This window comes from Capra hircus, chromosome 4, assembly GCF_001704415.2.
Source record: "Capra hircus breed San Clemente chromosome 4, ASM170441v1, whole genome shotgun sequence".
Taxonomy (NCBI): Eukaryota; Metazoa; Chordata; class Mammalia; order Artiodactyla; family Bovidae; genus Capra; species Capra hircus.
This window is the reverse complement of record NC_030811.1, coordinates 90,176,630-90,197,983: the sequence shown is the minus strand read 5'-3', so window position 1 is coordinate 90,197,983 and position 21,354 is coordinate 90,176,630. Positions and strand designations below refer to the sequence as shown.

Sequence of the window (21,354 nt, the reverse complement as noted above, 5' to 3'; positions counted from 1 at the left end):
ACTAATAATTTTATAGTTTCTGGCTTTACATTTAAGTCTTCAATCCATTTTGAGTTTATTCTTCTGTGTAGTGTTAGGGAGTGTTCTGATTGCATTCTTTTTTATGTAGCTGTCCAGTTTTCCCAGCACCATGTGTCAAAAAGACATTCTTGCCTCCTTTGTGATAGTTTACCAATTTAAAAACTTTGATGCATTAGGTTTTTGACCATATTCAACATCCATTCATGATGGGAAAAAAAATTCTAAGAAATCGGAATAGGGGGACCTTCCTCAAATTGATAAAGAACATCTACCAAAAACCTCAAGGACATTATACATAATGGAAAGGGCCTCCTTATATCCCAAACACAAAGCGTATATTTGGCTACCTACTCAGCATCTCCACTTGTATATTTAATAGACATCACCAGCGTGCTTTGCGCCTCCCCAAGCCTATTCTTCCTTGTATTCTTCAACTCAAAAATATTCCATATAGTGTATTGCTTAGTGCAAAATATAGGAGCCGTCCATGGTCTTACTCTTTTCTCATGATAAGCATCAGGTTTTGTCATATAAACCCTGAGAATATATCACCCTGGAAATATATACAGATCTCATCTCTGAGCCAGGTTATTGCCTTTGCTCCTAAACCCCTCCCCTTCAGGCCCTGTCTTGGCTCCATCACGTCTATTCTTCAGACAGCAACTTGATTGCCTATTAAGAGCTAAATTAGACCATGATATTTCTCTACCTAAAATGTCAGAATTTCTCATGTTACTAATAAGGGCAATTTTGGAGTCTCTAGAATATAGAGAAAATGGTTTTGAGTAGCACCAGTATATTGTTTATTCTAGGAATGTTAAATATTGGTACTGTCACTATGAGAAGAAACCTGGGTACTATCCTCAGATTAAAACCCAGTGGGAGAATCCAGGTAGTCGGTTATACAGTGTGCTCCGTGCTAGGGTATGAAAAGTGCTGTGTGCCACGGGAGTATTTGTGAAGGGCCCCTTTCCAGGGGAGATGAAAGGGACACTGAGACAATGCCTGAAAGATAAATGGGACTGCAAAATAAATAGAAATGAAGCAGGTGAGGAGTAGGTGAAAGAAAGTGATTAGAGAAAATTGAGTTATACGCAGAGCACCAGTGTGACAAGGCAGGGCTGGCTAGACCCGAGAGTGTGAAGGGGGAGAGACACTGGAAGAGTCAGGAGGAGTAGGTAGGGTTCATATCACAAAGGGCCTTGTAGATCAGGCTAAGACTGGGAGACTTCACCCTAAAAAGTTAAGGATTCTGTACTAAGACATGGAAGATTATTAGTGTGAGAGTGACATATGATTTCTATTTTAGAAAGCTTGTTTAGATTGCAGTTTAGAGAATGATGGGAGAGATGAGATTAAAGGTAAAGAGAGCTGTTCAAATATGGTGAACAGAAGTCTAGCTAAGTGGTAATGGTGATCCAGATGAGGGGGATGCCTGGACGATGGAGAATACATAGGAGAAAAGATAGATAACACTTGAGCAAGAGAGGAAGAAGTCAAAGAGATTGCCAGAGTTTCTGTTAGGGTTTATAGAATGAGGAGTGTCTTTATAGAGGGGATGAGTTCCCATTTGGCAACCACATGGACTGTAGCCCGCCAGGCTCCTCTAGGATTTTCTAGGCAAGAATGTTCGAGTGGGTTGCCATTTCCTACTCCAGGCGATCGGTCCGATCCAGGGATTGAATCCTGGTCTCCTTCATTGCAGACAGATTCTTTGCCATCTGAGCCACCAGGGAAGCCTTTGTATATAATAAATTTGAGTTATCTGGGAGATTTCCTAGGGGAAAAGTCCCGTCAGCAATTCTGAATTCAGGCTGAGCTGACAGGAGAGGTTGGGAAAGAGATCTGTTGTGGGAAATAAGTATTTGTTCCTTCCCTGATGGTTGGATGGCATCACCGACTTGATGGACATGAGTTTGAGCAAGCTCTGGGAGTTGGTGACGGACAGGGAATCCTGGCCTCTTGCAGTCCATGGGGTTGCACAGAGTCGGACACGACTGAGCAACTGAACTGAACTGAGATATTGATTATTTGTTAATGGTTCAAATAATGTTTGAGGATCTTAAGTTGTATGTTCCTCGTTGCCACTCTGAGAAGAGGGGCAAGGTAGGCTTATTACAACTTGCTGGGCATTTGTGTTTACTTTTAAAAGTCAGTGATCCTTGAACGAGGAGACTGCTTGGCCTTAATTCAAAAGTGGAGACTTCCTCTTGATGCTAAACATGACGTTGCTGTGTGTGATACACAGTGCCCTGGAACTGTGCTGTTACGCTATTTTCTAGTGTGTATTAAACTTAGCATAAGGTGCATTCCTTCATAGAAACATCCAAAATCATGGTTGGAGTGTGGGCTCTGGAGCCAGGTTACCTGGTTTTAAATTCTGGCCCTGCTGTTAACTAGTGGTATGACTGTGGACATAAACTTCTCAGGGTTTATTTTGTTGCCCATAAAATGGGAAAAATGTTACCTACATTATATATTGTTAGAATTGAGCTAATAATGTAAAACATTTAAAATAGAACTGAATAAATGTTAGCTGTTGTTATTTTTATTATTCCTGTTAGTATTATTAATAGAAAAGACTCAGTCTGTGGAGGTAACAAAGGGCACCCATTAAGTGTGGGGTGTACACTCCTGGGGTGGCTTGACTGGGAAGCCCAAAGTGTTTCTGAATTTCTGGGGCCTCACTGAAGACTGAGTTGGAATGCTATGCAGATGATGGTTATCTTGTTTTGTTTCATTCTTTGTAATTATGAGAGTGGGTGTTTATGTATTAAGAGGAAACTGGGGGTTGTTAACCACATGTTAGTAAGAAACTGGGGAAATGGGAAGAGTGTTACGTTATGTCTGTATCTCAGTGATGTTTTCTTACAGACAGACCTGTGGATTTTAGTTCTCACTTGAAGAAATAGTGGTTCCTGGCAGGTTTTCTGTTCCATAAAAAAAATAAATAAATAAATAAAAACTTTATTTTTAAACTCTAGATGTACTAAATTTATAGTGAGGCAAGATTTTTTTTTTTCCTTTTTCTTTCCTGTAAAGCTTTGCTTTTTAAATTTATAATCAAAATAGCATGGGGAAGGGTGGATCAGTAGGCCAAAGTTCTGATGTTGGGATCTGAGCCAGTGGAAGGCATTGTGGAAACATGAGCTGACAGTGCTAAAGATGTTCACTGCTCTATAAATAGGGCTGTCACTGAACAGTTAGTCAGATACAGCTGTTTCTTTCCTAGAGTCCTACTATGAAAAATCATTCAGAGAGAAAGAGAGAGAGGTGTCATGCTTTTATGATTGATATTTTCACTGTTGGATTCTTTCCTGAAAACTAATATTTTATTTTGAATTTTATAGGAGTTTGAAAGTGATTATGTTGTGTTTAAGTCCAAAATTCTGGATTTTGACAGAAGGCTTGGGACAGTTCTTTGTGAAGCTTTCTTCAACTGCAATGGTCTAGAAGCTGCATTTAAGGTTAGTTCTGAAGAAGTTATTAAAAAAAAAAGTTTTAGTAATGAATAATGTATGGAGAAGGAAATGGCAACCCACTCCAGTATTCTTGCCTAGAGAATCCCGCGAATGGAGGAACCTGGTGGGCTACAGTCCATGCGGTCGCAAAGAGTCGGACACGACTGAGTGACTTAACTTAATGAATAATGTAAGACTATTAGATGAAAAGAGGGAATACATTCTTTTCTGATTCAGGTAAACTATTAACTAGTCACATTCTTTTCCTCAGCTCACTGAATTGTAAACTTTAAATAACAAACTAATGAATAATGACATTTACCTTGGACAAGGTCAGTTTTAGGACATTTGACTATTGATCTTTGCTTGAATTCATTGTTCTTTCTTTACCTTTAGAGCAACTTTGGGAAGACCTGTGAAGTACTGATTCAAAATTAAGCCACAGTAAAAAGTGAAAAATGCCAGTTAATTCAAGAATTTCTTTTCTTTACCATTGTTTATATAGGTTGGGTTCAGCTGCCCACTTTATTGATCTGACTGAAATAAATAACAGTTTACACACTGTTTTTCATTAAGCATAAGACACCAATTACTAGACACACCATTGTTTATCAACAAAGGAAAACACTGCCAAAAGATTAGGACGCTGCTGATTATATAACATAATCTAGTTTCAAAGGTGTTAAAACATGAAAGAATGTTTATCATAGAACTGATGAAATGCAGTATAGTGTATGAATAGTTGAACTTGCTTGTCGAAAAAGAGAGTCTGAAAAGTGTAAACTTAGATGACATCCCCAAAGTGAAATGAGGACTCCGTGTCAGTGGAAACACAGCTAGAGAATCGTGGACACAATTCGCTGAAGATTGCAGAGCAAAACAAAATAACAGACCCAGACTTTGTCAGAGATAATTGCTTGATTTTGATCTTAAAATTCAAATAAATTGGTCAGATGGTGGTTAAGCTGCTAGTGTCTTCTAACGCCATCAACCGTTTTAATACAGGGAAGTCACAGGGCCCAGGGTTCTCTCTTATGAGCCCTTGGGTGAAACTGAGATGCTGCTGGCTGAAATATATAGCCTGTTGTCATAAAATAACACCACCCGTCATGCCGTCTCTCAGAAGTTACTGTGGTTTTTAATACTGCCAGTCCTTTTCTTTGACTACATATGCATGCATATTTCTCTTTGCGAAAAATGACATATTCTGAACTCTGCAATCTTTTTGTAGCCTTTTCAAAACGCAGTGAATCATAAATATTTTTACTTTAATAACAGATTTCAGCAATGCCATTTTTAGTGGCTATGCACTAGTCTCTCATATTCTCTGTTACTGGACTTCCTTTCAGACTTTTGGAAATCATGGCAAGAAAGAATGTGGAGGAAAATCTCAATTACAGAGGCTCCTACCTTTTCTCTTTTCTCACAGCCATTCATATGGATTCTATTTTAACATGACAATTATTTTTCTAAACAGTTTTATCTCTTTATTGTCATGTATTGTTTCTTTGAGTCTCAGCATATTTGTACCTTGTCTACTGAAAAATATAGCATCAGCTTCTGCCCTTATAAGCTCTCCAAGGGTGGGGCATCATCTTAGAGTTCTTGTTATATTTAGATCACCTTTTGCAATCCCTTCACATAAAGCAGGCACTTAATCACTGTGACATTAGGAGGGCTGACTGGTTGTCACAGTCCTGCAGTAACACGCAGATGAAGATAAACTGCAGCAAGAGTCGTGGCCGAAGGAAAAAAACCATAGGGTTGTGTACTTAGGGAGAAAATTGTTTCTACTATAGGTCCAGGTTGATGAACTCTGCCCAGTTACTGTTGTGTCCTGGGGAATAAATACCTGCAGACTCTAAAGACCAGGACCCAGCAAAGCCATGAGCTGGAAGGGCCCTGGAAGCCAACAGTATGAAACTGTGGCAGAGTTAGCACTCAATAAAAATTAAAACAAAGTGCTGATGGAAGGCTTTCTAAAATTTACAGTGTCTCTACATGGAGACTGAAGTATGTAAGGTAAGTATCGAGAAAAGTCTTTAGATGAAAGAACACTAGAAAATTGTGAAGTGTATGTGGTTCACACGGCAACAGATTTAAAAAATCTGAAAAAGAGACAAATTTAGGAAAAACATAAATATTGCTTAGGAAGCAAGACGTAGAAGAAAATCAAGGTAAACCTTACAGACCTCTGATGGAATATTTAGGAAGGAAGCACGTACTGAGAATCAGTCTTGACTCTTTCAAGATTGAAGGACAGAATCTGTTGTCTTCATAAAAAAGCTCTTAGCTCCGATGTGACAAGGAAACCAGAAGTTAAATGACCTTTATTCTCATCCTGGAAAATAATTTTTATTTATCTGTGATGTTTAAAAATTAAGGTAATATGTACTGCTTTAAAAGTTAAGACTTTAACTACCAATTTCTGGCTTTACTACCTCCCCCCAAAATATTTTCTCTCTCTTTCCTATTTTACACTTGGAGTTAAGTTCCACTCAGCATGTCAGCTGGGCAAAATGAGATGTGGCTGGGAAGCTTCTAGTATTGTTTCAGTTGTGGTTGACATAATAAGGGTTTGAAAGAGAACACTGTTGTGTTTCCTTACTGTAGTTAGAGTCCAATTCTTTATGAAATCTTTAAGGCTTTTTTTGCTTCAGAATGTTAACATAAAGTCCAAATGTAACAGAACAGTGGTTGTAAGAAGAAAAGTTAATACTTTGCATTTTGCTCGGCAGCAGCTAACCAAGCGGATTTTAAATATTTAGTAGTTTCGACAGTACTTTTTATTGAAATATAGTTGATTGACAATGTGTTAGTTACAGGTGGTCAGCAAAATGATTTAGTTTTACACATATACACATATATACATATATATTATTTTTCAAATTCTTTTATAGATTATTACAATATGCTGAGTATAGTTTCCTGTGCTAAACAACATGTCATTAATTATCTGAGTTTTTAAATAATAGTAATGTCAATATGTTAATCTCAAACTCCTAATTTATCCCTCCCCACACCCTTTCCCATTTGGTAACCCTAAGTTCTGTTTTCTATGTATGTGAGCCTGTTTTTGTTTTTTAAGTAAGTTCATTGGTATCATTTTTTGGATTCCACATGTAAGTGATATGACATGATATTTGTCTTTCTGTAACTGACTTAACTTTTGTATGATCACATGTTGCTGCAAATGGCATTATTTCATTATTTTCATGGCTGAGTAATATTCCATTATTTGCGCACGGCATATTCTTTATCCATCATCTGTCAATGGACATTTAGGTTGCTTCCAAGTCTTGGCTATTGTGGATAGTGCTACAGTGAATACTGGGGTGCATGTATTCTTTTGAGCCATGGTTTTCCCAGGATATATGCCTAGGAGTGGGATTGCTGGATCATACGGTAGCTGTATTTTTAGATTTTTAAGGAATCTCCACACTGTTCTTCATAGCGGCTGCACCAATTGCTTTCCCACCAACAGTTTTACAGTAGTTAATAATTGATATTACCAGAAAAAAGGCCAGCATGTGTTTATCTCAGTTGCCTTGAAGATGGTTAGATCTACATTTCTGTTTGTATAATTTTTTTCCTTGTGTTGATATTTTTTTAGTGAGTAGTTTTTAGGAAATCTTTACAAAATGTTTACAGTGATGCTGCTTTTTAACAACAGCAATTTTGGGGATACACCCATTAGTGTAGCCCTAAGAGGAATAACAAAGCTCTATCTTTTGCCACGTCACATCACTAACAAGACGCAGATCTTGGTATATAGTTTTCTGCCATCTTGATGATATTGTTATTTTGAGGAGATACTTCCTTTTATTTCAAAGAAAGTATCTATGGGAGCGGCCTAATAACTAACAGTTTCTGAAACCCACACAGAGTAAGTAACTAACAAAAGGACAATTTTAAGTGGCACCTGGGCTGATGGGAGGCCACACAAGGTATCAGAGGCTGCCCTGGTGCCAGACTGCTCAGCGTCAGTGTCAGCTGACGGCTCTGTGTGAGCTCTGACAACTCGGGCAGGTTGTCCCCTGCCCACAACTCAGTTTCTTTATCTGGAGCATGTGAGAACAGCATTTTGAACTCCCTTAAAACACAGTGCCTGGGCGCCTAGTCAGCATTCTGTAAACATTGGTTTTATAAAAATACGCATTTTTACTACATTATTTTTCTTGCAAAGAAAGCTGTCTCACACTGATGCACAGATCGGAAAATAAGACAGGAGGACAATAGAAAACCAAAGTTAGCCTTACCAGACAGCTAAGCTTTGTGAAAACTCGTGGTTGGTCAAGATTAGTTTAAGATTTGAGGGCTCCATAACCAACCAACAGGAATTGTGGGCTTACGCTCGGCAGCTTACTGGTTGTGTGATGGTGTTTTGGTTCACTTGTCTGCCTTTTCTGTCCCCTTACTCATTGGCTTCCCCTGCTTGCTAGGACAGTTGCTCCTTGAACAATGCTGACCCCCTTCATAGTCTCAAATCAGTGTTTAACTTTTGGTTCCCCTCAGACTTAACTAAGAATAGCCTAGTTTTGACCAGAAGCCTTGCAATAGTGAGTGGTCAATGGATACACAGTTCGTGTGTTATATGTATTGTATAATATATTCCTACAAGAAAGTAAGCTAGAAAAAAGTGTTATTAAGAAAAATCATAAGGAAGAAAAAAACACGCTTACAGGACTGTATTCTACTGATCCTGCGAGTTTGCCGTCTCTATAAGATGAATCATCTCTCAATACCTACATCAGTATTGTGTACCTATATCAATATCGTCTTACATGGTACAGAACACATGTATTACCAACATTAGACATAAAAAAACTGAAAAGATAATGTGAAAAAGAAATTCATATTTCTTACAGGTATAATGATTCATGCATTGAGAAAAGGAAGGAGCAATCATGAATTGAAGCAGCAAAAATGAATTCATGATTGCTGCTTTTTATCAGCGATTGAATGATTGCTTCTTTTTCTCAGCATGATTGTTTTCTGGTAGCCTAGAACAATCGACAGGACTGTCCCACAATAGCCTAGCCTGTGTACTAATAACTGAATTATTACGAAATTTTTATGGTGTAGAGTATTACAGTCATATTCACGATATGATATTGGTAACATGGTTACTTAAAACTGTGGTAATAGGCTGATAGGCAATTTCTTCAGTTATGAGAGAGATATACTGTTTGGTAATGTAATTTTTTGAAAGCAAAGTTATGAAACAGAAGACTACACATTATTTTATATTAAATAGATCCTTATATCTCTGTAAGGATAGACGAGTATCTACATATATTTAATGCATTCATGACACATCTTAAATTTTTGATATTTTTTGGCAACATGGTTCATCTGAGAGTCTTTTCAAATTGTCTCAAATCTCCAAAAACTTTTCCAGTGTCTTTATTGATAAAATTTTGTGTGAAAGTAGACCCACGCAGTTGAAGGTCATTTTGTTCAAGGCTCAACTGTAATTTGTCTTCACTCATGATTTTACTGGCATTGGTTCAACCTGCCATGCCCTAATTCTTTTTCTGAGAAAGAATCTGATTATCTCAAAGCATATGTTTCAGCTACAACTCTGACCCTGAAGGAACTGTCAGCCTGTGGGGTGGGTGCCATTGGAACAGGTCGCCGCTGCTGCCCCCTGTCGTTTTGGGGGTGACTGGGTCCTGTGATTCAAAACACGCATGGGCCCAGACAGGACAGTCCTGTGGCCGATGCTTCCGGTGTAACTATGTGTTTAAAATTTATTTTGCTGAAGGTCTAGTTGATTTACAATGCTGTATCAATTTCTGATGTATAGCAAGAGTGTTTCAGTTATACATACATATATATATATGGTTGCTGGTCATTGGTTATTCCTTTCTCCAATAACACCATCACACAACCACATATATATATATATATATACAGATATATATTCTTTTTCACGTTCTTTTTCTTTATCATCTATGACAGGGTAACTATAATTATTATTATTGTGTGACCTGGAGGTCCTCAATATGGATATTCTTATTTCAAAGGGTATATGTGTAGGTTGTTGTTCAGTTGCTAAGTCATGTCCAACTCTTTGCAACCCAATAGACTGCAGCACACCAGCCTCCCCTGTCCTGTATTATCTCCCAGAGTTTGCACAAATTCATGTCCATTGAGTCGGGGATACCATCTAATCATCTCATCCTCTGTTGTCCCCTTCTCCTACTGCCCACAGTCTTTCCCAGCATCAGAATCTTTTCCAGTGAGTCGGTTCTTCACATCAGGTGGCCAAAGTATTGGAGCTTCAGTATCAATCTTTCCAGTGAATATTCAGAGTTGATTTCCTTTAGGATTGACTGGTTTGATCTCTTTTGCAGTCCAGTATGTAGGAGAGAAGAGCAAATAACAAGTACACAGTCTTACTTCTGTTCTTAAATCTGCAAAGCACCTTCTACATTTCTTGGTGCCCAACAGGAAGTAATAGTGTCAGCTGTGATCAGGGATTGCTAACAGAGGTTCATTTCTGACTCTTTCTGATGAGGAAGGGAAACTGCTTTACATTTAGAATTTGCTTTATTGGATGTGTAGAAAGTTTAGTGAGATGCAAAGATAATGTTTTCGATTTGGAGACCTTGCAGGATACTTGCATAGATCTAAATGTTTGCTCTGTGTATCTAGTCTTGGAGGAGGTTTAATGGGGGAAATAGTGAACTGAGTATTTGTATTAACAACCTGTGGTGGTTAAGCTTTCTTTCACTTTGATTTTTTTTTTTATAGCTTTTGACTGTATTTGGGAATTTTCTTGAGAAACCAGTTGTCATGGAAATTTTCAGCCCACATTATAGCACACTTGTGCACATGTTCAGTGAAGAGTTGGATATGTGTAAGCAGTTGTATAATGAACACATGAGACAGGTGAGTTGGGGGATAAAGTCTGGCACATTCACAGCATCATCTTGTGGGCCAGGGTATCAAGTAGAGCTACACTGAGTGATTCCTAAAGGTGAGATACAGGCACTAAAGTTGTTATGCTTTTATTTAACTGGTTTCTTGTGGATATGAATAACCTCCTTTAAGACCATAACTTCTACCAACCAAGTTACTTAACACATGTGCTTTATATATTTATTCTGTAAAAGGACCAAAATGAGCAGTTGTTCACAAGGTTGGAGTGTACTCTCATTAAATGTTCCCTTTCTTCCTCTTCACCACAATATCAATTTGCAGATTGAACAAGGAAATGTAGTTCTTAACAAGAATATGCCGTTTACTTCAGGAAATATCAAATGGGCTAAAGAGGTTCTTGACCGACTTCAGATGTTTTGGTCAAACTTTGCATCTCTCCATTATCTGTGAGTAGTTAGGCTTTCCTGGTAACACTATCTCTATGACACAGGCAATTTTTATATAGAGGGGTGAGCTGTTCATTTTAGTGCTTACTGCCTTATTTAACTCTTGTCATTGTCTGGCTTGTTGAGAGGGATTTATTCCCATGGTTTGGAGTATGTTTAATAGGACTTAGAACTTCCTATATTTCTATGTTTTAGGTCTTTTTTTCCTTTTTACTTTTCCATTTCATCCAAAATATGCTGATAATTTTTGTTACTGTTTTTCCTTTCTCTAATAACCAGCATTCCTTTTCTTTTGCAGACTTTTATATCTTTCTCTTCCCTTTGTAGGGATTGATAACCTGTTGCTATGTGATTGAGTTAAATGTTTGGCATTCCATTTATTTTATAACTATCTTTTTTAAACAAAGGTCAGGAAGAAGCATTGTTTGAACTTTATTGGTTTTCTTCCTGGTTTATAGTGTATTTTCTTGGATTTTCTAGTGTGTATTATTGTAAAGTAGTTAAGCTGAAGACTATCTAATATATAGACAAACCATATTCCTACAGATTCTGGGAAAGTCCTGATGATACCTTGGTTTATCAGAAGTATGTTGAGATGACAACTTTGCTGAACCAATTTGAAGATCATATCTATAATGAATGGAAAAGTAATGTGAATGAAATTTGTGAATTCAATTTGAATCAACCCTTGGTTAAATTCAGTGCCACAAGTGGTCTTCTCAGTGTCAACTTTGACCCAAAGGTAGGGTTTAATGTTTTTAAAATGTTTTACAAATGCCCTTTTTATTATAAGTGTATGCCTAATACCTCCAGTTATTTATAATTCGATTTTGGGAAAATGTCAGAGCTATGAGGACTGTAACTTAAAACAGCTTCTTTATGTCTGCTTTAAAGATTTGTTTACCAAATTTTATATCAATTATTTTCTTATTTTGTCTTGTAATTATTTATTTACTACTTCCACTTGACTGGATAATGAGTTACCTGAGAGTCAGGTCCATCGTATTTAATCTTTGTGTTTTGTGTGTCTAACATAGTATTTGGCACTTGATAACATTTAATAGATGTCAGTTTAAGTGAACAGAATCAGTAGTCTTTGATCGATTTTTTTCTGGCTTATGTTTTCTGGCCCTGTCTCGTGGCAGTCCAACTTTATGCCTAGGAGGTGAGAAAATTAGTCTCACTGACTTTAATAGTCACAGTCTGTACCCAAGTTCTGATTCATTTTCTGAAATATTACAAAGAATAGCATCACTTCATTTTTCTTATTAACCTCAGGACATGTATATAAATGTATAACCTGGAGAACTGAGGATTTTGTCTACCTTCTGATTGCATAAAACCAATATATAAAAAATGAATTTCTGAGATGTTTTGGAGACAATCCCTACAATTCTACCACAAGAGATTATAAACACACAAAATGTGCTGTACTAGTTAAACCATGGAGTGACAACCTGAGGAAGTCAGTTGGGTTACCTTCTAAAGCATGTTGCATGGTCTTTTCCTCAGAACCTTGAATTAAGGCTGCAGTCAGTTCTGCTCTGACATGGCATATGCATTCCTAAAAATCACTTCACAGTGAAAGATTGCACAAAAAAAAGTACAGGACTGATGGGGAATATGAGGGTTAGGGCACAGTACTCAAAAACTTTGTCAGTAATAATAAAAAGTAAATATCAGACAGAACAGCAAATACCGTGTGTGATATCACTTATATGGGGAATCTAAAAAATATGACAAATGAGTGAATATAACAAAAGGGAACAGACTCATAGATACAGAAAACAAGCTAGTGGTTACTACTGGGGAGAGGGAAGGAGTGGAACAACCCAGGGGTAGGGGGCTAAAAGATTCAAACTATCCGGTGTAACATAAGCTACAAGGATACATATTGTATAACATGGGGAATACAGCAAATGCTTTACAATAACTACAGATGAAGTGCGACCTTTAAAAATTGTGAACATACTGTACACCGGTAACTTATATGACATCGTACAGCAACTATACTCTAGTAAGAAAAAACAGAAACAAAACCAGGAGAAGGGGTAGCATACTTTTATACATTTTAAATGGTCAGGTAATAGATAAATTCTCCAATGAATTGACACTTTCTCTCGACAAAGACATGAAGTTTGTTCAGGAAGTACGTTGCAACTTGTGTGTTACTGTGAAGTGGTGGAAGGAGGGTCATTTGAAACCAGACGGAAAGTTCTGCCGCCAGCAGTGGACGGATGTGTGTCATCACACACGTGTAAATGGCAGTGGATGTTTATGAGGTGTGCATGTGAAAATTTTGTCTTCCTAATAAAACCTTCAGTTTAGTCGGGTGCAGTTTTTAGCATTTACCTAGCATTTCTTGTGGATAAATCTGCAGATAAGCAAAGACAAAACTTGTGGCATACTCAGATTCCTCTCTGGTATAGAATGATGTCGCGTTTTCAAAATAAGCATTATAATAGAGCTGACAGTGCTGGGAAAAGGTCGAGGTCAATTTATGGCCTTCCATTTCAGACCTTCATGTGGATGTTGCTTGAATTCTTTATCTGACAGTGAGCCACAACCAGTGATTTCTCCCTGTATTGTTACTTTTTAAAACTAATGTTGTATTGGGGTATAGCTAATAAACAATGTTGTGATAGTTTCAGATGAACAGTGAAGGGACTTAGCTATACGTATACATGTGTCCATCCTCCTCCAAAACCCCCTCTCATCCAGGCTGGTACATAACACTGAGTAGAGTTCTGTGTGCTATACAGTAGGTTTATCTGTTGTAAATATAGCAGTGGGTACCTGAACTTCCCAAACTCCCTAACTAGTCCTTCCCCCTGGCAACCAGAAGTTCATTTTCTAAGTCTGTGAGTCTCTTTCTGTTTTGTAAGTAACTTATCTACCTTTATTAGTTATATACTTCTATGTCATATGGAATGTATCATTATTGCTTTGAAAAAGCATAAGGAAAACCTCTCTGCCCTGACAGTTTCAAAACATGATAATCACTGATGAAATTACAAGCATTTTGATGTTAACTTGTGTTAAAATAGAATGGTATCCTTCAGTCAGTTCACCTCAGTCTCTCAGTCATGTCCCACTCTTTGCGACCCCATGGACTGCAGCGCGCCAGGCTTCCCTGTCCATCACCAACTCCCAGAGCTTGCTCAAACTCATGTCCATTGAGTCAGTGATTCCATCCAACCATCTCATCCTCTGTTGTCCCCTTCTCCTCCTGCCTTCAGTCTTTCCCAGCATCAGGGTCTTTTCCAGTGAATCAGTTCTTCATATCAGGTGGCCAAAGTATTGGAGTTTCCACTTTACCATCAGTCCTTCCAGTGAATATTCGGGACTGATTTCCTTTAGGATGGACTGGTTGGATCTCTTTGCAGTCCAAAGGACTCTCAAGAGTCTCCTTTAACACCACAGTTCAAAAGCATCAGTTCTTTGGCATTCAGCTTTCTTTTATTTCAACTCTCAGATCCATACATGACTACTGGAAAAACCACAGCTTTGACTAGATGGATATCTTTAAAATATGTAATAATTCTTGCTTTTCTTTTAATAGCTAGTGGCCGTATTAAGAGAAGTGAAATACCTTTTGATGTTGAAGAAATCAGATATACCAGATTCAGCCTTCGCCATCTTCAAAAAAAGAAGCACTCTCTTAAAGGTCTGTGTTTTCAGATATTGGGGCAGATTTTGAAAAGAAATAGTTGGAATTTTAATTATTAACATGTAGACCTCTGATATTTTCATGGCTCCAAGAGAAAGCAGCTGTAACATATGTGGTGCTTTTTGTTTCGGGGTTTTCTTTTGTCAGTACATTGGAAATCTTGAACTTCTTGTACACGGATATAATAAGCTGAAACAGACTCTTCTGGAAGTTGAATACCCGCTGATTGAGGACGAGCTGAGGACTGTGGATGAGGAACTGCAGGCAGCCGCCACGTCGCTGACATGGCGTGATGACTGCTGGGGCGATATCGAGAGGGTAAGGATGGCCACCTCAGAGCTGGAGCGCAGAGTGGAGCATGCACAGAATAACGTCCGAGTGATCCAGCAGACCATGCGGGCTTGGGCTGAGTGCCCGCTCCTTCCCCGGAGAGAACACAGGCGGGAGACCGCCTTGACTTGGGAGGACAAGAGTGAATTATTTACGAAAAAATACAAGCAAATCCGAGAAGATGGCTGCAAGATACACAACTTGGTCGAGGTACTTGCCTTTTTAAAAAAATTTCTATTTATTTGCTTGGCTGCACCAGGTCTTAGTTGCAGCATGTAGGATCTTCCTTGTAGCATGTGGGCTTGAGTTGTGTTGTTCAGGCACCAGAGCATGCAGACTTAGTAGTTAGCGTTCAGGCTCAGTGGCTGCTGTGTGATACCTGGGATCTTAGTTCTCTGACCACGGATGGAGCCTGTGTCCCCTGCATTGGAAAGCGAATCCTTAACCACTGGACCAACTGGAAGTTACCAAGCCCCCCAACCATACTTGCTTTTAAGGCTTCAAAGTTTATAGCAGCTCCTTTCATCAAGTTTGTTTCTTCTGTTCAGTCACTCAGTCATTTCTGACTGTTTGCAACCCCATGGACTGCAGCCCACCAGTCTTCCTCTGTCCTTCACTGTCTCCCAGAGTTTGCTCAGAATTATGTGCATTGAGTCAGTGATGCTGTCTAACCGTCTCATTCTCTGTAGCCCCCTTCTCCTCCTGCCCTCAATCTTTCCCAGCTTCAGGGTCTTTTCCAATGAGTCAGCTCTTTGCATCAGGTGGCCAAAGTATTGGAGCTTCAGCATCAGTCCCTCCATTGAATATTCAGGGTTGATTTCCTTTAGGATACACTGGTTTGATCTCCTAGCAGTCCAAGGGACTCTCAAGAGTCTTCTCCAAAACCACAGTCTGAAAGCATCACTTCTTTGGTACTTAGCCTTCTTTATGATCCAACTCTCACATCCATACATGACTACTGGAAATGTAGCTTTGACTGTATGGACTTTGTTGGCAAAGTGGTGTCTCTGCTTTTTAATACACTGTCTGGGTGTGTCTTAGCTTTCCTTCCAAGGAGCAAGTGTCTGTGAGTTTCAAGGCTATAGTCACTGTCTGAAGTGGTTTTGGAGCCCAAGAAAATAAAATCTATCACTTCTTCCATTTTTTTTGCCTTCCCTTTGCTGTGAAATGATGGAGCAGATGCCATGATCTTAGTTTTTTGAATGTTGAGTTTTAATCCAGCTTTTTCACTCTTTTCTTTCACCTTCATCCGGACGTTCTTTAGTTCCTTTTCACTTTCTGCCATTAGAGTGGTACCATCTGCATGTCTGAGGATGTTAATATTTCTCCTGGCAATCCTGATTCCAGCTTGTGATTCACACAGCCTGGCATTTCTCATGATGTACTCTGCATATAAGTTAAATAAACAGGGTGACAATATACAGCCTTGTAGTTCTCCTTTTCCATTTTGAACCAGTTTGTTGTTCTATGTCTGGTTCTAACTGTTGCTTCTTGACCTGCTTGCAGATTTTTCAGGAGATAGGTAAGGTCTGGTATTCCCATCTCTTAAAGAATTTTCCACAATTTGTTGTAATCTACACAGTCAAAGGCTGTACCATAGTCAGGGAAGCACAAGTAGTTGTTTTTCTGAAACTGCCTTGCTTTCTCCATGATCTAACAAATGTTGGCAATTTAATCTCTGGTTTGTCTACCTCTTCAAACCCCAGCTTGTACATCTTATACATTCACATACTACTGAAGCCTAGCTTGAAGGATTTTGAACATAACCTTGCTAGCATGTGAAAATGAGCACAATTGTTTAAATATTATTTGGCACTTCCCTTCTTTGGTATTGGACTGAAAACTGACCTTTTTCAGTCCTGGAGCCACTGTTGAGTTTTCCAAATTTGCTGGCATAGTGAGTGCAGCACTTTAACAGCATCATCCTTTAGGATTTGAAATAGTTCAGAAGGGCTCTTTTATTGAACCTGAAAGAGCTTTATGTATGGTTTTACTAAGCATTGAAAATGGAGGAATTTGTATTACTTGCCTGTCATTTCTTAGACCTTACTGTGCTCATTTCTGAGGGAAGAGATAGGAATATGGGATCTTTTGGTAAAACAGAGAGGCTAGAAATGGGATTGTTATCTTGGTCATAGTTATCACCGGTTTTGAATACTGTCAGTAGCTACCACTGTTGGGTAAATGCTCTATGTGACATCCATCTTGTTTACATCATCTCATGTAACCCTCTCAACCACCCCCCGAGGGTGACACCGTTAGTTACTCTCCTTACAAGTATTTGAGCTTTTAAAGCAGTGATAGGCGCTATTCTAGCATTATCAAGGTAAGAGAAGATACGAAATAAAACAAGAACAGAAGACAGAGAAAGCAAAGCGAAAGAAAGAAGTCTTGTCTCTTAAGCCTTACACCCTTGTCAGGGAATAGAGAAAGAGAAAATAACAAATGTATAGTAGTACCTCAGTTGATCATAGGAGCAGGGGTGAAAAATAAAGCAGAGATGGCAAGAGAGAGAATCAACGGCAGGCAGGGTGGACATTGTATTTGAGGTGGTTAGAAGGACCTCTTTACTAAGGTAGCATTTCTGCTGAGAACTGAAAAGGAATGAGCTGTGTGGAAAACAAAAGGAGGATGTTCTAGTATCAAAGTACAAAAGCCACAGAAGGAGTATTGGTCGCATGACAAAGCAATGATAAACCCAGTCAGTGTATTAAAAAGCAAAGACATCACTTTGCCAACAAAGGTCTCATAGTCAAAGCTCTGGTTTTTCCAGTAGTTATATACCGATGTGAGAGTTGGACCATAAAAAAAGCTGAGTGCTAAAGAATTGGTACTTTTGAATTGTGGTGCTGGGGACAACTCTTGAGAGTCCCTTGAATGGCAAGGAGGTCAAACAGTCAATCCTAAAGGAAATTAACCCCAGATATTTATTGGAAGGACCAATATTGAAGCTGAAGTTCCAATACTTTGGCTACTTGATGCAAAGAGCTGACTCATTGGAAAAGACCCTGATGCTGGGATAGATTGAAGGCAAAAAGAGAAGCGGGTGGCAGAGGATGAGATGGTTGGATACCATCACTGACTCAATGGACATGAGTTTGAAAACTCTGGGAGATAATGGAGGATACGGGGAAGCCTGCCATGCTGCAGTCCATGGGGTCGCAAAGAGTCACACACGACTTAGGGACTGAACAATAATGGGCCACATATCTAAGGATCAGTTAGAGAGCCAGCCTGCCTGAAGCGTGATTTCTAAGGGGAATAATTGCACATAATTAAGTTTGAAAGGGACTAAGGACAAATCCCTGTTGGCTCAGGAAAGAATCTGCCTTCAGTGCAGGAGACGTGATATCCATCCCTGGGTCAGGAAGATCCCCTGGAGAAGGGAATGACAACCTACTCCAGTATTCTTGCTGGGAAATTCTGCGGACAGAGGAACTTGCGGGCTGCAGTCCTTGGGGTTGCAAAGAGTCAGACACAACTGAGTGCCTGCTTTTAAGGGCAAATCACACAGGATCAGCAGGCCATTTTGAGATCTTTGGGTTTTGCTCTAAGGGGAAATAGCAGCCAGAGACTCTCTGCTCATAGGCTTTCCCTGTTGAGTGAAATGGGAGACAGGAGATGGTAGACAGAGGGGATGAGTCTATAATCCAGGTGATGACGGCTTAGGTCAGGGTGACAGTGGTAAAGAGTAGGCATGTGCTGGATGTATTTTGGAGGCAGAGCCGAGAATATTTTCTGTGACAGGTCAGGAGACAGAGAAGTCGAAGATGAAATTGAGGTTTTTGGTCTAGGCCACTGGGAAAATAGTTTCCCTTTACTGACATGAGGAGGGCTGTGGGAGAGCAAGATGTTGTAGAGAAAAGACAGGATTCGTCTTTGGGCATGTTAGAGATGTCCACCCAAGCGGAGATTTTTGCATAGACTGGCTTTGGAATTCTGTGAAGACAGTATCTGAAAAGCAGCAAATGCATTCACTAAAAAGTAACATGTGGTACGTTTGATATGCTGTACTGAGTGCCACAAAATAGCAGGGGGTGGGAATGCATATGGGTTTCAAAGACTTTGTATACTTCGAAGTTTGTCTGAGATATTTAAGGAAGTATTAGTTTTCCCTACTGGTAACACTTATTAAGGCATAAACTTTGCTTTCTTTGCTGACTGCCTGTGTTAGCACTCTTGGGCTGCTAGTAACAAAGTAACAAATGCTATAACAAAGTACCACAGATGGATGTCTTAGAACAACTGAATTGTATTCTCACACAGACTGGAGGCTGAAAGTGTGAAATCAAGGTGTAGGTAGGGCCATGCTCCCGCTGAAGGTTCTCCCTGAGGCCTGGGTAGCTGGGGCTTCCCGGGTGGCTCGATGGTAAAGAATCTGCCTGCGTATGTAGGAGACGCAGATTTGATCCCTGGGTCAGGAAGATCCTCAGGAGAAAGAAATGGCAACCCACCCCAATATTCTTGCCTGGGAAATCTCATGGACCGAGGAGTCTGGCGGGCTACAGTCCATGGGGTCTCAGAAGAGTCAGATATGACTCACTGACTAAACAAACAAGGCTTGAAGGAATCAAAGGGATGTTATGATAAGTAAAGAAGAAAGTTTTTTCAGCAGTATCTTAACTTACTCATGCCATTGACTATTCCTGGTTTGCCAAGATACTGTGAATTATGCTGTGACTTTTAGGACATACTTAGGAGTGTTTATGCCTTAGAGTCTGTCTCATAGAGGACAGATGATGGGTTATGATTAGCTTCTTCAATTGTATTTTCTTAATAATAAAAAAGTGGACTCCCTAAACAGTAACCTGGGGGTTTAGACCAGTAAAATTTATGAATCCTGATCAAAATGCATTGAAATTGTTGCCAGTGTATGACTGGAAATAGTTACAAGCAAGGTTTTGCAGTGTTATTCTCACAGAATAAGGTTGGAGTTTTTCTACTAGTAAGTAGACTCTGCTTTTTGCCTTTAAGTAAAAAACTAAGAAGCTCTGAAGTCACCAATAACTGTGGAGAGCTTCCAACGTGAGGGAATGCAACTTTAAAATAGAAATGAAACGAGTACTTGTTTCTATAATCTGTGTTTTAAGTGATTGCCCCACCTCATATTAGCACATCATTTTGAGCTTGGTCCTCAGACTTCTAGTGAGGAGTGTGGTTCTGGGGAAAGACATAGAAAGCCAGCAGCAGGTGCGTAAGTTCTGCCTTCTCATGCCATGCCCTTTGTGGCTGTCGATTCTCAGTACATGTCTGTAGTCAGCATCTAAGATGATGAGAAGGGCAGAATCGTGGACGATTGGGTCTGGAAGGGACCCGAGTGGTGATTCAGACACCCAGAGCTCTCCTTTCTATTTCTTTTCCTCCCTATACTGTAAATCGTTGAAACTATAACAACTTCTTGTAAGTGGCATTGTAGTGATATACACTGTCTCTTGATATGAGAAAGTGTGAACAGTGAGGAAATCATAGTTGTATTACTGTGACACGTTGCAAAGAACCCTGCTTTGAGGAGTCAAGAGGACTGGCTTCTAGTTCTCATTCCTATTAATGGGATGCTGGATGCATTCTAGGTCTTTGTTTTATACCTTCAAGATGCAGGGCCTGAACAAGATCTATGAGGACTTTTTCACCCCTTTGACCTCTGTATTTCTCCTTTCTGGTTTCCGCAGTGGAGATAGGACTGCTGTGCACAGCTGTCTGGGGTGTGTACTGCCCGGCTCCAGAGGTGTGGGTCATATACGACACACAGATGTGAATGCTTCCACCTGGATGGTGGAAAAGACAGCATCCCTGAAAACAGCAGTTCTTAAATTTTTGAGAAGGCAAAAAAAAAAAAAAAAAAACCTTCAAAAACTTGCTAATTCCTGCCCTGCTTTATCAGGATTGAGAGTCACCTCTGCAGTTGTGATTCGTGCCTGTAGCACACACCTTTGAATCCTGGATCATGCCTCCACAGTGGTGAATAATCAAAGAAAGCATAGTTACCTTATCATCAGCTGTTCTGCTGCCATCTTTTCTCTGCGTCCCCCTTGGGGGCTCAGATGGTAAAGAACTCCGCCTGCAGTGCCGGAGTCCTGGGTTTGATCCCTGGGTCAGGAAGATCCCCTGGAGAAGGAAGTGGCAACCCACTCCAGTATTCTTGCCTGGAAAATTCCATGGACAGGCTATAGTCCACAGGGTCACAAAGAATCGGACACGATTGAGTGACTAACACACTGTCTCTGTGTCACAGTAGCTTCTCTCTTCGGCATCTACTCTCTGGCCTGTATAGACTTCAATCTTTCCCACTCAGAAGGTACCCCTGGAACCAGCCTCGTTGCTCACCTGACCTTTTCAAATCTCTGTCCCTCGACCTGCCACACTGTGCCCAACCTCTAGCCGTCCTTAACCATGTCCATGTCTGGGCTGTTGTGCCCATTGACCCACCCATGGGGCGATGCAGAGGTTGAGGAATTTGATGTTATTAAAGCACAAAGGGAGGTTGGACTTCCCCAGGTCAGTGTTTCCCAAGCTGAGTTAGTATTACTCCTCCAGCTGC

At 39.7% G+C, this 21,354-nt stretch overlaps 1 protein-coding gene across 1 annotated transcript in view; it reads left to right on the top strand.

Moving 5' to 3' along the window:
• DNAH11 (dynein axonemal heavy chain 11) overlaps window positions 1-21,354 on the top strand; it is a 354,965-nt gene that overhangs the window by 32,081 nt on the left and 301,530 nt on the right. Inside the window, exons 9-14 of the mRNA XM_018047336.1 lie at window positions 3,372-3,488; window positions 10,242-10,379; window positions 10,692-10,816; window positions 11,363-11,558; window positions 14,379-14,483; window positions 14,634-15,026. Coding sequence (XP_017902825.1) covers window positions 3,372-3,488; window positions 10,242-10,379; window positions 10,692-10,816; window positions 11,363-11,558; window positions 14,379-14,483; window positions 14,634-15,026 — 1,074 coding nt within the window. The remainder of the gene's footprint in view (window positions 1-3,371; window positions 3,489-10,241; window positions 10,380-10,691; window positions 10,817-11,362; window positions 11,559-14,378; window positions 14,484-14,633; window positions 15,027-21,354) is intronic.